The following is a 17,664-nucleotide window of genomic DNA, read 5'->3' as shown; positions in this document are numbered from 1 at the left end:
CAAAAATATGCTGCAGAATTTCGAAAAATATTTTTGATTTTTGGACTTTCGAAGCTATGAATATTAGATGGATATTTATTAGGCTTTCAGAAACACTATTTAATCATCAAAAAACAATAATAATAAGTGAAATAGAAATCGAAGTCCCAGACATTGTTTTGTTTTCGAGGAAAAGGGTTCATCTCAAGGCAAAAATAAGATTTGTTGTAGCTCCCATTTAATGATCAAATGGACAGCAGCATTTTAGTTTGGTTATTTTCCTATGTTTTCTAGGGAACCAAACGGAGAGAGAGATTTGAACCTGCTTTGGCCTGAAGAAGTGTACGGCCCGTGGATCCATGAGACCCCAAGATTTCATCTGCACGTATATATAAATTCATCAAATCAAACGAAGTAACAAGTGGATTGATTCATACACCATGCGTATATATACATATATGAATATAAATTACATGAAATGGAGTTTGATGAGGCCAAGCCAGCCAGAAGGAAGAAGATGATCAAAGATAAACATGGATTGAACAACATTTTTTGTTCAAAGATGATCGACCGTCTTCGATCGACCGGTACGGGACCTTCTGACAGTTGGAAATTAAGAACCCTTTTTCTTTTATTATTCATTTATTAATTTACGGTTATATTGGTCATTAATAGTGCTTTAACTAATAACAAGAAGTTAGAGAGAGAAAATGCAGAGAGAGAGAAATAAGGGAGACACGGAGAAAGAGTTGCAGAAATTTACGGTGCGGCTATGGTTAGAAAGCGCCCTGTAAAGCTGTCAGCGTTAATACTTTACATAAGGGACAGAGTAAGAAATTTTGTTTGTATTCTAAATACATATAAATTATTATTTATGAAAATATATATGCACGAAGAGACATAGGCTATGTCTCTTCATAGGTGAGTATATAGAGAAATTGATATTTTAGAATGAGATAAATTAATAAATTACATATATATATATAATATAATGAAACAATTTAAGAAAAAATATTTAAGGAAACATATATAGTTTAGGAAAGAAGAAATTTCCACGGGACAATTTTGCACATTTTTAAAAAATATATAAATATTATAGGAATATATATATATATATATATATATATATATATATATATATATATCAAATAAGGAAAGAAAAAAAATTAGAGGGGCACGTGCCCGGTCCTATACTGGCTCAGTCCCTGTATACAAGTATATTTTACTCTGTATATGGTTGCATTTGTTGGTAGTATAAATAATTTTAACAATCTAGTTCCAAGCATACTCGTCATTTATAGATGATAAAAATATGGGTATACTCAATTCTTAAAATTTACATGTGATCATTTCAGATTTTATATAATATTTTCAAGGCACGAATTCACGGCAGTGCAAGGAAAAAATTGCATGGTGGTTTAATGCCGAAGAGTATGATATGTACGGTGTATCTAACGTAAAGTGAAATGATTTTTTATATATGATTAAAAAAGAAAATAAAAGTGATGTAAGGAAAATAAATTAGACGAACAAGTTTAAGATACAATAAGAAAATGATACATGAAATAGTTCCTGAAATTTAGGTTCTCCATGATCATAACTATATAAACAGCCTGATTGAGATTCGTAGTGTCTTCATTTTTTTTCATGAAAAGTTGAGCTGTTATAAGTGCACAGTTAGCCTGGTTTGGTTTGTATAATTTGCCTAATTTGGTGTGTGTAACAGGTTAGATGTTTGTGTTTTAATCCAAAAGCTTAAGTATTTGAGTATATATTCATTTCACTTTTTATCAGGAACCGTTATGGAACACCTCTACCATTTTTTTCTATCCGAAATTGTAAAACCCTCGTTGCGATTCCACTTTGCCTACTCGGGGTGACAGACCTGAACACCTCTAGGCTAGGAGCACTTGGTCAGACTTTAATATCAACTGTAATTAAGACTGCAAATGAACCGAACTGTTCATGAACAATTTAGGCTCTGCTTGGGCTCGTTCGTTTAGTAAAGGAGCCGAGCTTGAACATATTTTTGGAGTTCGTTTAATAAACGAGCCGAGCTTGAGCAATGCCAAGCTCGGCTAGTTAGGCTTGTGAGCACGCTTGCTTAGTGAAAGGCTTATTTATTTATTTTTTTAAAAAAAAATTTACCATTTTTTTACCCCATATAATATAAATTTAATACAAATTGCGTGTTCATAAGCCCAACTTAATTCTTCATTAAGCCCAAATTCTTTTAACTTATTTACCCTATCATCACATTTATATTATGTATGTATCAACCATTTATTACATTTGACTATTTGAGATAACATCCTATCCCACATCCAGCCGCAACAGATCTCGCCCAGTGACCTTCAGTTCCAACAAAGCGTCCTTCTTCCTCTCTTACTGGTTGGCTCACTAAACCCTTTCAATTCAGCAGAGCTCATCAGTGACGGTATCCACAGATTTCTGTGTCTCAAATCTCTTTTTTGGGTTTCTTTTCTCTTATGAGGTCTCAATTTCATTTAGTGTTAATGAGATCAGAGGAAGATGCCTAGTGAAAGAAATGCAGTGATGGATTCATGGATTCCATATTTGATTAGTTGAAAACAGATCTAAAGCTTTTCTTTAATTTTTTTTTTTTTTTTTAAGGCGAGCTCGACTCATTTGCAGCCCTATAATGGGTGTGCGCTTGATCTCGTAATCTCTCGTGATCTCAAAATTTAACCTATTTTTAATAGTTCAGCATATCCACTCAGTTATACCAATTTTCCTGACTTTATTTCAGGTGTATTGGACAATGACCCCAAAATCTTTAATTTCACAAAGGCCTTGGACAGCATAGCATCTATTGAGGGAAAAAAGGCCTTTGAAGCCCAAATTTAGTTGTATAAGAGGCCCACTATTAGTCCTATAACTTGTGGATTTAGGGAGGCAATTCTGCAGTCGTATCTGGGCCGACAAGACCGAGTTGAAAAAGCCATTGAAATATAGGCCCAATATTGCATAGCTGATTGACATTGGCCCATTTGTTTGTTTATGATATTTTGTCAAGGTAATGGAAATATGGGAAAAGAAGAAATGTTATTCTGTGAATGCGTGATGTGGAAATTGGGAGTTCAAACATCTGATTTGGTGGGGAACCCTCTGGTCCACAAATATTTATCACATGTTAGAACCCATTGGGGAATATGAGTTTGTTGCTGACGTGGATTGAAAAATAATTGCGTGGCAAAAGAGTCATTAAACTGAGTAGACAAATTGTGTTGGCTTCCTGTTCAAAATTTTCTCACCAGAAGTGGAGGTCGAGGTATACATGTGGAGCAGATTTGATTGCCATTCCTTTTGCTTGTGTGTTTGATGGTATTTATTGATATCATTTTGTAGAAAATAAGACATGCATTTGATAATGTTCTTTGCTTTTTGGTTGAACAATTAAAAGGGTTTGGTTTGGTTTGGGTTGAATATTTGCCCATTTGTCCGCTCACATTAAAGGTTAGTTCTTGATGTTAACACCCACCCACTCTAAGGACTCCAATAATGTCGTCTTCTTGTATGGAGGAAACTCACATTCTATTTGTCTTCTCTTTTTCTTTATGGGGATTGAATTCACGTTTAGAGGTAAAAAAACATACCACTAAATTATATTAACATTCAGGCACTTTAAATAGATGATTATATATCTGAATAACAATTAAACAATTCAATATTCACATATAAACTTAAACAATCTTTCAAAATAATTAGTATGAATGTTTAGGATAATAATTTCTGCTCTGCTAGGGTGGTTTGCCTTAGCTGCTCGCAAACATTATAATTAACTTCTTCTTCATCATTTTTTTTTTGCCTTAAAATTGAACATATATATATATATATATCAAGATATACTACTCTTCTTATCATTGTTGTTGGTCCATCAATTTCAAGTCTGAGATTCAAACTCAGACGTGCAACGCGTTAAGTGATATTATAACACAACCCACACCATGCTTATTATTGATAGCTTATTATTTTGCTGAAATCCCAATACGAGCGGATCAAATTGAAGAGATAATAAAAAGAGTCAACTAAAATTCAAAGTTGTAATTTGCTGGTGCATATTTTAAAAGGTGCTAACGAGCCTGTCCTCGAGCTCCTTTTACACACGCACTCAGACTAAAGTTTTTGGGTTTTTTATTATTGATGTTGGACAAACACAAATATTCCTACTAAAACTGTATATAAACTCATCTTTTTTCCTTTTTCTTTTTCCCAATAATTAATTTTTTCAGGACAGCTATAATTTGATTACTTTCAAAAGTGTCCTTGTCTACATTGCTTTTATTTATGATAAGCATTATCCAAATAGAAAGAGAAGTTCAAATCTTACACGAACTACCAAACCTATGGCCCATATTTCATTTCCTTTGCTCTGTTTTGAAAATCAAAATGAAAAAAAGTTGTAATGTCCTAAATCAATCATTATCGCTTTAGTTCTATTTTGAATCTAATAATTGTTATTAGATTGTTAAGAGTGGGTGAGCAGTGAGAGAAGCATTGACCTATACATGAATAAGTGGACTATTTGTGATCCATTTTAAAAACTGTGGCTTTTCGATTGGCAAATAGAATTTGATAATAAATGTGACGAATCTGAACGGGAAAGGAGTTAAAAATCTTATGAGCATCCAAAATTAAATATGTTAGTATTGCATTGAGATAGACAAACCCTCTGACTTTGGTAAGGCAAACATGTGAAATTATTAGGGAGTGAAAATTTTTCTGATATTTTGGAATATTTATTATTATTATTATTCAAAGTAGTATAGTTTGTAGCTTAAGCTTTTAGGACTTCATTAATAATGTTGTTATGTTATTATCAAGAAGAAGTAGTAGTAAGATAGAAGAATAGTTGGTTGAACAGCATTGAACCTCACTACTACTCTAACCGCTCATGCATGTGGCCTGCCTATTGTTAGGTTAAATTCTAGTATGATTTTGCACATGCCAAATGGTGTACTCTCAGTCTCACATGGCCGACAACGTTTTTAATTTATTTTCACGGGATTACTTACTGGTTTAAACTAGAAAGATGGCATGTCATTTTCAGTAACATTTTTATTATGTTAAATGTCTCTGTTATTTGAATATACGTAGTATTAGATTATGCTTAGGTAATGGTATTTTGGCCATTAAGCTTGCGGATCAAAATCCTCCTCGGTACACGTCTCTTTACAATACCTTACATGTTATCAATTTATCAAAGATCCATTGTTTTATATTTCAAATAAATAATAATAAAATAAAATAAAATGTTTGCTATTTTTGTAAATATATAATTGCAATAGACACTACAATCGACAGGCGAATGCGTTATCTATCCAAAATTCGAGAAAACGAGCTAAATATTGATGATATATTCGGTTGCATGGAACTGTTTCTTTGGAATTGGAATTGGAATTGAAATTAGAGACGATTTTGTTCAAATTATACTAGGTAATGGTATTTTGTCCATTAAGCTTGGGGATCAAAATCCTCTTCGGTGCACGTCTCTTTACAATACTTTACATGTTACCAATTTAACAAAGATTCATTGTTTTATATTTCAAATTTCACTATTATGTTGGTAACATTTCGCCACTTTTAGTGACAAAATTTTAAAGTAACTGTAGTGAAAACGAAGTGTACGCATTTTGATCCAAATTTTTATTTAAAAAAAATAACAAATACAAGGGGAGGGTTATTGGCAATTGATTTGGCTATTATTAAAAGTTATAGATTCATATATATTTTTATGCGACTACATGAGTGTGTCGTATTTGTTGCAAGGATAGCATAAGCATAGTGAACCAAACGGACGACTCTCTAGGTCCACATGATTGCATCCAACGCCTCACAAGAAATTGGCTCAGAGAGTCTGCTGTTTGGTTCAATGTGTGATCAATTGTTTTTCTTTATTCTATGCCGATCAGGTCCAACTCATGTCGTACATGAGTAGGCTCCGTAAGATCCAGTAGAATAAGCCAAATAGATAAATCATAATCAAGGCAGCCTACTTTTTATGTATATATATTTTTTGGTTGCGAAATACTCCTCGAACAGAGATTCTGCAGTTAAGAACTCTTGATGGGAGTAAACTGATTCATGAATTCAGATCCCCTCGAACACACAGATTATTTCCATTAAAATGGAGTGACCCAACACCGAACTCTGCGCCGGGCACCGAAATAGCATGCCCGAGGAGAGACTGCTGTTTGATTCATTGTATCAATCATTTTTCTTATTGTAAATGGCAAGTTTCGCTGTTTGTCCACATGGTTGCATCCAGTGCTCCACAAGCAGTTGACCCTTAGAATCAGCTATCCGGTTCACTGTATCATTTTCCTTCTTCTAGATGGCGGGAAGGTTAATCTACTTATGTTGTCTTTGATAAGAGCCAAGTCATGTGCAAAGTGGGAGTAAAAACGAATTTGATAGCGGGAGTGTAAGAGTAATAAAATTATGTTATAAATAGTGATGATTTAAGTAAGAACTTATGCAAATTGTTAGAGTGAGAGTGCACTCATAACGTAAGAATGATCAAGAAAATCATGTGATTTAAGATATCGGTAAATTAAAGTGTAAAACTCACCTAGCAAATGGAATTGTAACAAATTTTTTTCTTTTTTTTTTAATGGACATAAAAATAGTAACGTCTCGTCGTATCACATCAACTTCTTTAGTCGGCCTGAACAAAAATATTTTATTTTGCTTAAAAAATATATATCAACTGCAAAAGTAAGTTGTTTGTTTATATGAAACTGGACAAAAACCAAAATGGTAAATATATACGTGTGCCTACATTTTTGCAAAAGTAAAAATGTAGGCCATGCAAGGAACTAAATACTGGCGTGGCTTACATTTACTACTTTTCAAAATAAAATGATGATATTATATTTATTATTAATTTAAAAAAAGAAACTAAATACTGACGTGGCCTACATTTACTACTTTTCAAAATAAAATGATGATATTATATTTATTATTAATTTAAAAAACATCCTTTTCATATATCATTTTAAAATGAGTGACTTGGTTTGTTTAGTATTTGTTGGAAGAGCAACATAAGCAAAAAGCATAAGGCATGTCTCCCACATGATCACGGAAATATGTCAAACCCTAGAACCACATTTCAAACTGAGTGTAGGGGGGATAGGCCTGCAATTTTCATTCACGTTACCACATGAAGTTGCAACCCATGAGAATGACCACATATTTAACTTGAGAATGACCACATATTTAACTTTATCTATTTACTTAATTTATTACTATTATTATTGTAATGCTTTGTTAAATTAAATAGTGGATCAATCACATGCCGTCCAACTTCCATCCGCTTACTTCCAAATGGAGTATGTCATAGATAATAGCGGCAAATAAATATCTTTGATTGTGACATGAATGTAGCATGCAATAACCAAAACAATGCCAAAATTTCAAGCATATATATATTATTAATTTTTGTTTTTCTTGTCATCGTTCAAATTATATTTGGTAATTTTATTTTATTTTTTAAAAATAATTTAAGAGTATCTCTAACTGTTATACATATATATATATATGTATAACAGTTAGAGATACTCTTAAATTGTTTTTAAAAAATAAAATAAAATTACCAAATATTTATATGTGTCATAATAGATTTACATATTTTTTATTTCAAAAGTTGTTTTATACCTTTTATGTAAATATATATATTTTTCAATAACAACCAATCAGTATAGGTTGATTAGTTAATGGAATGGGATAGAGACATGATAAAAGGAATATATATGTTGATGTGGCTATATAAGATAATTGTGTAAAATATATAATAATTTTACACATTAGGAACGTTGCAGTGTATCTTAACAAACTACTAAAAATAAAAATAAAAAATTTATTATATTTTACATAAAATAATATTTTAATAGACCCATTAAGATGCTATGAGACTGTAAATATTTAACTCTTATCACGAAATAGACAAGATCTTTAATTTCAAACCTTTGTGGGACCGAGATCTATCCGGGTCTACAACGCGCTTGCCTCCCTGAGCCATTTTGGTATGCATAAAGATAAACTACCGTTTGGTTTACTATGCAAGTGAAGAAGATAAGAAGAGACTTTTGTACTGATATTCTTTGGTATGTTAATTTGAGTGTTGGAGAGTTTAAGTTCCGTTTGGAATCGGGAAGAGACGACGCACTTTGACAGCTACTCTGAGATAGATACTAGATGGAACATATCCATAATTCCATATACATAAGTTCAATCAACAAACAGATCTCATCTTCAATATATTAAACCATCACCTCCCTACTTGATAGCTACATCCAACAATTTCTAATGCCCTAACTTGATTGTCGTGGTTGAAACTAATAAAAATGAGTTTTGTCATATAATGATTTATAATAAACATAATATAATAATTTACGTTCCATTTTTTTTTTTATTTATGAAAATTTCGAATCAAATTATGTACAAAATAAGCTACATCACTTCCTTCTCTTTACTTTCGTTTCCATCCTACTCCATTACTGAGGCATAGCTTTATCTTTTTAAATCTTAGAAGAAGAAAAAAAAAATAAAGGGTTCAACATTTGATTTGATTAGTTCTTCATTGTCCAATGAAAATCGAACACTAGATGCCTTTTCAGAAAACACGCGCAGTGCTACGTGAATTTGGTTACACTGCGCAATGGTGTCAAATGGCAGAAAGTTAAGGTCTTAATGTCAAAACCACCTTGAAACATTTTCTATAACACAGTAATAGAAAAATAGATGAACACATGGTAGTCCTCGATAATTGGAAATATACCATTATATATATGTGTGTGTGTGTGTGTGTGTGTGTGTGTTTTTATGTATAGGTGGTAACCAATAGATCATGGCTTAGCGTACGGTGGACCTAAGTTGTTTTAGATCCAATGTACACAACTTATTAAACTCTTGGACGGTTGAAAATAATTGAAGTCATGGACCACCATTGTGATTTTATAGGCTACAGGCATGTTTAGTTCACTTTGTAAAATTAGTTCTCACGAATTCATAAAATGTACATTCAGTTCCAACTAAATAGATATATATATATATATTTTTTGTAAGATTTTTAATTATTAAAAATTAAAAAAATTATTCTGAAAAACATTGAACCAAACATGTGTTGAATAAGCTCGGCACTGAGTTTTGCTAATAATGGTCTTAGAAAATACCAAAAAGCTTTTGAAATAGGTCAAGGCAGCTTCATTCAGCATGCTATGCTCCAATATTGGTGTTGCTCCCCAGTTAGTCGCCCACTACTATTGAGTTGATCACTGACAAGATTTATAACCTTTTTTATTATTACATTAAAAATTTGAAACAATTTTGAGATCTACAAAAAATTAAAGTAATTTTTTAATAATAAGTATCAGTCTATCGTCAACAAGAAGAAGAGTTTAGGTAGGGATGGCAACGGGGCGGGTTTGGAGCGGGTTTCCCTAAATTCCGCCCCGCCCCGCCGCTTTTAATTTTTGTTAAGTCCATGCCCGCCCTAAGACTCGTGACGGGTTGGATTTTCATGTCTAACCCTGCCCCATTGGGAAATACTGTGCCCCCGTGCCCGCCCCACTAACAATTTCTTTTCTCCCACTTTTTAGAACTTAAGCTCCTGCTATTTAAATGTGGAAAGTCTGGAAATGACACAACATAAATGAAATTATGTATCCCAACAAAAATAAAAAAATAAAATACACATAACATAATTCAGAGAACATAATAAACAAAAATAAAAGTTTAATATAACCAAATTACAAGAAGTTCTAAATTTCAACTAATATTAGGATTGTAAGAGATGGGTAACTGGGTAAGCCGCTAAAATAAGTTATTAATATTATGTATATATATATATATATATTAAATATAGTTATATGCTTAGCGGGGTGGGGCGGGGCCCCTAGGATATGTATACTAAACTCTTACCCGCCCTGTGACCTGTGACAGGTATTAAATTTGTATCCATGCCTACCTCAACGGTAAAAAAAATGTTCCCATATCCATTATTAACGGGCGGGACAGGGCGGGGCTCCGGCGGGACAGTAAAAATTGACATCCCTAAATTTAGGCCTCTAATTATCGTAAAAATCTCTTGGCAGCCTAAATTTTTCATGGATTGGGTTTGATCTAATTCAAAATTCACTTTAAATTTTAAATCCAAACTAAAACTCAGGCCAGATAAAAATGAAAAAGGTAAAATAAAATGAATCTTCTATGAAAGCTTCGTGGGTTCAAGAGGTATGAGTCTGAACAATTTTTTAATTGATTGAATTTTATTCTCTAATTCAAATTAAGTATATTTACTTTATAAAGTAATGAAATGTAGGTTGAAGTGTCAAAAAATTTATATTTATTACTAGTAATAGGCCTAAAAAGTATTTTCCTTACTTCATGTAAATATATGGCTTAAAATATATAAATGAAATCGAGTCATGAATATTGAACCTAATTCAACTCCAAGTCTCCATAGAAATCATAACATTAAAATAAAAATTCAGATTTAGTTTCACGTGAAATAGCTTAAAACTCGGTGCATCCGAAGAAAGTGGTCAAAAAAACCAAAATTCAGAAGAAGGAACCATGAAGGTGGTAAATTCTAGAAGGAATGAGAGATTTTCTACCATTATTTAAAGACGATTCTAGAAGGGGCAATATACGTAACTGAACCGACCAACTGTTAGCAAGAAAGTGGTAGTCATTCCAATAAACGTGTGAGGGACAATGGACCACTTGCATTGCACGGTTTGATTTTGCCACGTCAAGCAGCAGAAAATTCAAAAAAAATCATAACTCACCCCACCTCAGACGTCACGTCAATCTTTTCCCGCTTCTCTTCTAGAAGGGCTAGGCTATTTATAATAATGGGCCTTCTTCTATTTCTACCATCTGTTGGCTCTCTCCTGGCCTTTTCTGAGAGCCTTCCACTTGGAAGCTTCCAATCAAATACTAAGCCGTTTAGATTGGCTTTTTAAATGTTATTTTTAATTTTTTAAATTAAAAAGTTATTTTGAACGATGTTTGATAAAATTTTTGGAAGTGTTTTAAGCCTTTGAAAGAGCATTTTGAAATAGTTGGGACCCTAGTTTCTTCAAATCGTTCTTTTAAAACAACACCGAAAGAGTTTTGATATTTTAATAAAACTTTTTAAATAATAAGCGTATCTTTTTTATTACCTAACAAAAAAATATAATTCAAAACATATCCCTATAAAAGTCCCTTTATTTTTCTTCCCAAACTCTAATTTACAGATCTCACCTCTACAATCTCGCATCTCATCTTTCAAAAAGAAAAATATTTATATCATTGCATATTCCCTTCATACTCAAAAAATTGATCTAATAGAGCATTCAACCAGAGGAAAACCTAGAAGAAGATTCTTGTTTGGCTTTTCTTTTTTGTTGTTCAAGCTCCAATATATTATTAAATTGCAGACTCCTAAGTAAGCCATTAAAGGATGAGAACAATATATATGTGTGCGCGCGCCTGTTACAATCTTTTTTATTTTTTTTTATTTTTTATTTTTTATGCCTATTCTCAAATTCATTATCATCCATCATATACTTTTTTTCTTCAATTTTATTTTGTCTCAGTTTTCCTTGTGAAGCTGTGATTGTATATCCAGATAATATATGTGTATATATATAATATGTGTATATATATTATATGATTTACTTAATGTTGGTTATGAAAAAAGTCTCCAGACTAAGGCATAATAAAAGATGGATGATCATTGCCAACAAAATAAAGAAAATAAAATTCCTCCTTTAATTTTTTTTTCACCTCAAAATTGAATTGGGAAAATGTGAACTTATATGGAAAGCGTTGTTTTTTGGTTGTTTTTTGTTTTTTTTGGGTTAAGTAAAGCATTGTTTTTAGTTTCCTTCTTTTTTTAATTTATCAAAACACTATAGAAGAAAACAATTACAAAATAAGTTAAATATATATATTATGTTGAAAAAAAACAAGGAAAGAAAATAATTAAATAATTGACTGTAGGAATAATTTCTTTAGAGTAGAATTAATTTTTTTATTTAGATCATTTTATGGGCATTATGTGAATAAAATAACTTGGTAAAAATAGTTTACATGGTAAAAAATAACTTAATTTTGTTATTTAGACCATTGTTTTGGACTTGTTTTCTTGGTTTACATGGTAAAAATGCTCATTTGATTGATTTTTTAATGGCATATTGAGACACAGTTACTAAATTTCTTAAAATTTTGCAATCTTTTTATTTATTATTATTATTATATATATATGGCTTGTTAATAAATTTGATAAAATTGAATGAAGGGCAAAATAGTTATAGTAGTAGTAGAGAAGTTTTAGCAAACTTTTTGCCAAATAGATAAAAAAAACTCTTACAGTATTAAAAGCTCTTCTACAATGCAGTTCCCAAACACTAACACACAAGCCAAATAGAATTAATGGCTTCTACTTCTCTTTTTCTTTGATGTAAAAGTAGAAGTAAAAGTTATGCCAAACAGACCCTAACAACTTGTTGGCTAGTGCTTTTACTTTGTGTTTTTTTTGTTTCTACCGGTATATTATAGCAAAGCAAAAGAAGAAAATATGTTTGATAATATTTGTTATATTTTTAAATAGTATCGAAACGTTTTTAAAATTGAGGCCAAAATCAAAAGTATCAAAATAATGCTTTTATTTGTTACCGCACTATAGCAAAAAAATAAAAAATCTAAAATAACATTTTTAACTAACCATTCAAAATTTCAAACTTGTAACACTTTTTACCAAACATGCTTTCTTGTTTTTGCTTCTACAAATCTTGTAACAATTTTACGTTACCAAACAAACTTCTAAATAATATTGACTACACCATAAAAATAAAAACATTATTTTTATTTCGGGGTCAAAGCAAAAGCACAAAGCAACTTGCCTCACCAAAAATCAATTCATGATTTTTACTCCTCCTATTGTAATTGATTTCACTTGTTGCTTGTTGAAAAGTCACTGCAAAAATACATGATTCAAAATATATTTTTTTCCTAACTTTTTTGTACAAAGATGAGATAGCATTATAATTGTTTTTTGATGCATTAAATTGATGTATTGAAATTAATATTTCACCGAATATGAATCTTTTTCTTTTAATGTTATACTCCATAAATAATTTTACGAATAGAATTTTGGTGAGGGATAATTCAACCAAGTGCTTATACTGAGATTTTTAGTCATTCAATTTCTTTATTTACTAAACTTGATAAACGGTTTGTAAGTTGAGGAACGTTATGTGAAATATGGTTTGGAAATTTGATCAAAATTCATAAATTTACTCTTATATTTTCACTTCTAATGATTCAGCTACTTGAAAATTTCAATATTAATCATTTTACACTAGAAGTTTTCTATCTTTACTTTTTTTTTTTTTTTAAAGTTTTGCCAAACATCGTTTTGTTTTTTTCTTCTAAGATTTTTGTCCTCTCATCACAATTTATATTTTGCTTTGCCATAACTAACAAGTTATATACCGTGTTTCCCTTCTTAAGATAGCAAAAGTGATAATGACGCTTGATCAGAATATTGAAAAAACACAACAAAAATTAGGATTGAATAAAATAAGAGTCGGTTTGAATTTCTTGATAATTTAGAAAACAAAATTGTGACTTTGAAAAGAAAATTAAGGCCAACTGAAACAACTAGAAGTTGGAAAAATACACCCGAAACCACGGCAAAACATATAAGTAGTACTAAAACAAAAAAACTAAGAAATTAAATGAAATGTCAATAATGTGTGAATCTGTCCGTTTAAATTCAAACAATGTGCATCTTGAATTTGGGCAACAGTCAAAGATAATTTTCCAACGGCTTAAAACAGCAAATTCTTATGCCAACTGATTTGGAAGCCCTTAGTATTATTAAATAATGTGTGTTTGTGGTTGTTATTGTTTGAACCCGTTTTTGGTTTAAGACCAAGTCCATTATTGGCAATTTGGAATTCAAGGTAAATTGTCAATTTTATGATTAGATTTTACAACCATGAAAACAGGGGGAAGAGGTACTGTGTGCTGTTTTACTTAGTGCCACCACCCCAATAACAAGCTTGGGTATCCACGAGCCCTACTTGGTACTTTGTGAAACAATGTGCCATAAATGAAAGGGGATATTGCATTATCGACTTATCTCTATACAATTTATTGCGAGCTCATTCAAAATTTAATAAAATAAAGAGTAATGCGATTCAATAAATAATTATGATACTGATACAAAAGTGGAACAATTATAACAATTATAACTCATTTACTCATTTATGTAAGTAAAAATTGACTTTAATATTAATATCATTAATAATTTTATTGTGTATATTTCATACATCATATTATTTTCGTCTCATACTAATTGTCTACTTCAAAAATTTTGATTCACAATTTTTGTGAGTCAAAATTACTAATTTGAAATCCTTAGTGAGATACTTATTTTTTATTTTTTTTTAAGACAAGAATATTTCATTATATTATAAGTTAAGGATGCAATGGTCCAAGCTGGAATTTCAAGAGCAACGGGGAGCAAGAATGTTGAATTGAGGATATGAGAAATTGAGTTCTCAAGGAGTAATATGTAATGCGATTATGTGGAGATGTCTTGTCAATTTGGTGGTGATGGCCAACACCCCAATTTAAATGAGCTCACTCTCAATTCCCAACCCCACCGGGTAGGTTTACGAAGAAAAAAACTTTTTAAATTGAAAAAAAATTAATTAATGCAAAAGAAAAAAAAAAAAACTAATAGGCATTTTTGTTTTATGGTATTATTCGTTGGCCTAAACACTGTTCAGATTAAAAAAACAAATCCGTGGACTACCCACACGGATCTAGCGAAAGCCATTTACCAGCACTGGTTATATATACCATATTATATATACTACATATATATATATATTCTATAACAAACTGGGAATGGGACAGCCAACTAAATAAAAAAATAAGAAAAAAAAAAAGTTGAAGAGATAGAGTCGCGTGAATGGCGCGCACTGCGCACCGAGTAGGTGCCACGTCAACTGGGATGGTATCGCAGTGTCTAGATTCTAGAAGTCTATACATTTTTTTTTTTTTTTTTTTTTGACAACTAGAAGTCTATACATATGTATGTCTATATCTATATATATGGGTATTAAACGTAGACGGTCACCTCACTCGTGTCTTTCATTATTACAACGCAACCTCCGTCCCCCTCTTCACCTATTACTCCCATTCTCTCTCTCTCTCTCTAAAACCAGCAGTTATCATTTCCATTCCGCCTCCTTCAGACGCCCAGTAGATTCGCCGTTGAAGCTTCAATCAACGCAAGCGGAGAGTTTATTTATCAAAAGCCTCCCTTCAGTCTTCCAATTCCGAGGTTTGTATTTTCTCTTTCCACATGCCTTACTATTTCTCTCTGTAGATGTATGTCTATGTATGTTTCCTTTGATTGCTAGAGAAAGTTTCCCATTTTTAGTGAAAAAAAAGTGTAAATCTTGCGTTGTGAAGTGTTCTCTGCTTTATATCTCTTGAGCCTCAGATAACTTCGCTGTTTTCTGATGAATAGTTTCCAAATTAACAAAAAATTATCTATTGTTTCAACACTGTTGATGGTTATAGCTACCTCTTTTGTCTTTGCGAAGTCTTTAATTTTTCTGGGTTGATGAAGTCGAGGTTTTAACTTTCCGTCCAAAAAAATTACCCTTTCTTTATTTTCCAGATCTACTTCTCTGAATTATTATTTTTTCCCGGAAAATTTTCTGAATTATATTCAGGGCTTCATTGAAATAATATATCTCCTGATCCTTTTATTAATGGACATAACTAGAACAACTCATAAAAATACATACTCCTTTTAAAAGTTGATTTCTTTTTGTCTTCAATCTAGTGTTGTTGTGACATAAATTAGCGTGTGGTCTTGAGGGCACCTAACATAGGTATATGTTCTAGAAGAATCTTTGATGATTTTTTCAATTAATGCATTAACAATTAAATGCCAGCATGATGTGATTTCTGGATGAGGGGAGTTGATCAGATAAAGGTTATGGTGAAGTTTTAATAGAATTTGGTTGGATGCTTGTGTTTCAGAATTTATGTTTAACCTAATTTTCAACTACCAAAGATCCCATCTTCATAAGGTAGATAAAGGTCCTTGATTATCAACTAAAATTCTAATTTGTTTTAACATAGTTTTTTTTTGGGGCCCCTGTCTATTACTTATTACTTGTACGCAACTTGTTCCTTAATTAATTAAGGTGTTTTCAATTTTGTTGGAACAAGGAATTGAGACCTTTTAAATGATTAATTAATCTAATCTTGATCAGTACATCTGCTTCTAGTCTTGCCCCTTTTTAAATTAATCAGACATGTGAAACGGACACAGATCGTTAATTGAATAATCTACAACATGAAATACCTTCAGCTTCTTCTTGTTAACTTTAATTGAGTTTTGGTTACCAATAATTTTGTGCGTGTTCAAGAGTTCAAAATCTGAACCTTTTTCCTCTTTTTTTCTGTCACAGCTTTTTTTTTGAAAGACATCGGCAACTAAGAACCGGACTTCACAAAGCAGATAAAATGGCCATGGAAATGTGCTTTCAAGAGGCTGTGTCAAGAAGCAACTCTGACGTGAAAGATGTGGCTTCCTTAGAGAAGTGGAAATCTGGGTCATCCGTGGTGGATGAGTCTGAAAATAGTCAGTCCGGTGGTTTTGACTGCAATATCTGTTTAGAATCCGTGCAAGACCCAGTGATCACACTGTGTGGGCACCTCTATTGCTGGCCCTGCATTTACAAATGGATTCATTTCCAGAGTGTGTCAGATGAAAACCACGAGCAACAACCACCACAATGCCCTGTATGCAAAGCTGAAGTTTCCGAAAAAACCGTGGTGCCACTATACGGTCGTGGCAGAACCACAAATTCCTCTGAAGACAAAGCCCCCCAGCTTGGTATAGTGATACCTCGGAGGCCTTCTGGTTTCAACTGTGGGGGGGTTCAGACAATGAGCACCAGTAGTTCCCAACCAGCTCAGCAACCTCGCGGTGGCCGCCGTGCTTCACCACCACCCATGCTCGACCTTGATTACACGACAATGACAAATATGTCCCATCCCACAATGGGCATGTTCGGAGAAATGGTTTATAAGAGGCTTTTTGGGAACTCTGAACCGGCTTTATATATTTATCCAAACTCGTATCATTTAGCAGGGACCACTAGTCCTAGAATGAGAAGGCAAGTAATGCAGGCGGACAAATCGCTCAGCAGAGTGTGTTTCTTCCTCTTTTGTTGCTTGGTTTTGTGCTTTCTCTTGTTCTAGGCACTTCCATCTCTCTCCTTCTTCTTACCCATTGTATACTTGTAAAAATTGTTAGTAGAAACAAAATATGACCCATGTACACGGGTTGGCCAGATGTAATAGATCAGAGTTTTTGAGTATCTTTTGCTAATATACGGTCATTTAGTTTTAAATTCTGTTGTCATCATGTGAATGGTGCTTGTCTTAAAATTTCGGTTTTTCCTTCCGTTACTACTCATATGTTGTATTTGGCTTTTGATTCGGGATGGAAGAAAATTCAGATCAAAATTTTAATTAATTTTATTTTTAAAATTTTAAATTTAAGTTGCCGAGTCCTGGATGAAATCATATTCTTTAGATTTGTTTTCAACCAAAGATTGAAAGGGTGTATAGACA

General features: G+C 32.2%; 1 protein-coding gene across 1 annotated transcript; it reads left to right on the top strand.

The window, feature by feature from the left end:
- Positions 1–15,132: 15,132 nt before the first annotated feature.
- Positions 15,133–17,441, top strand: LOC132308890 (E3 ubiquitin-protein ligase RMA1H1-like). Its single transcript, XM_059807170.1, has 2 exons — positions 15,133–15,349; positions 16,494–17,441. Exon 2 carries the CDS (start codon positions 16,549–16,551, stop codon positions 17,287–17,289), a length of 741 nt encoding a protein of 246 aa, XP_059663153.1. The 5' UTR covers positions 15,133–15,349; positions 16,494–16,548; the 3' UTR covers positions 17,290–17,441.
- Positions 17,442–17,664: the final 223 nt, after the last annotated feature.

The sequence above is a fragment of the Cornus florida genome, unplaced genomic scaffold (genome assembly GCF_030987335.1).
Source record: "Cornus florida cultivar Cherokee Brave unplaced genomic scaffold, ASM3098733v1 CherokeeBrave_3.0.0_Hap2_Chr05, whole genome shotgun sequence".
NCBI lineage: Eukaryota > Viridiplantae > Streptophyta > Magnoliopsida > Cornales > Cornaceae > Cornus > Cornus florida.
The sequence above is the reverse complement of the archived record's forward strand: the minus strand, read 5'-3'. Positions and strand labels throughout refer to the sequence as shown.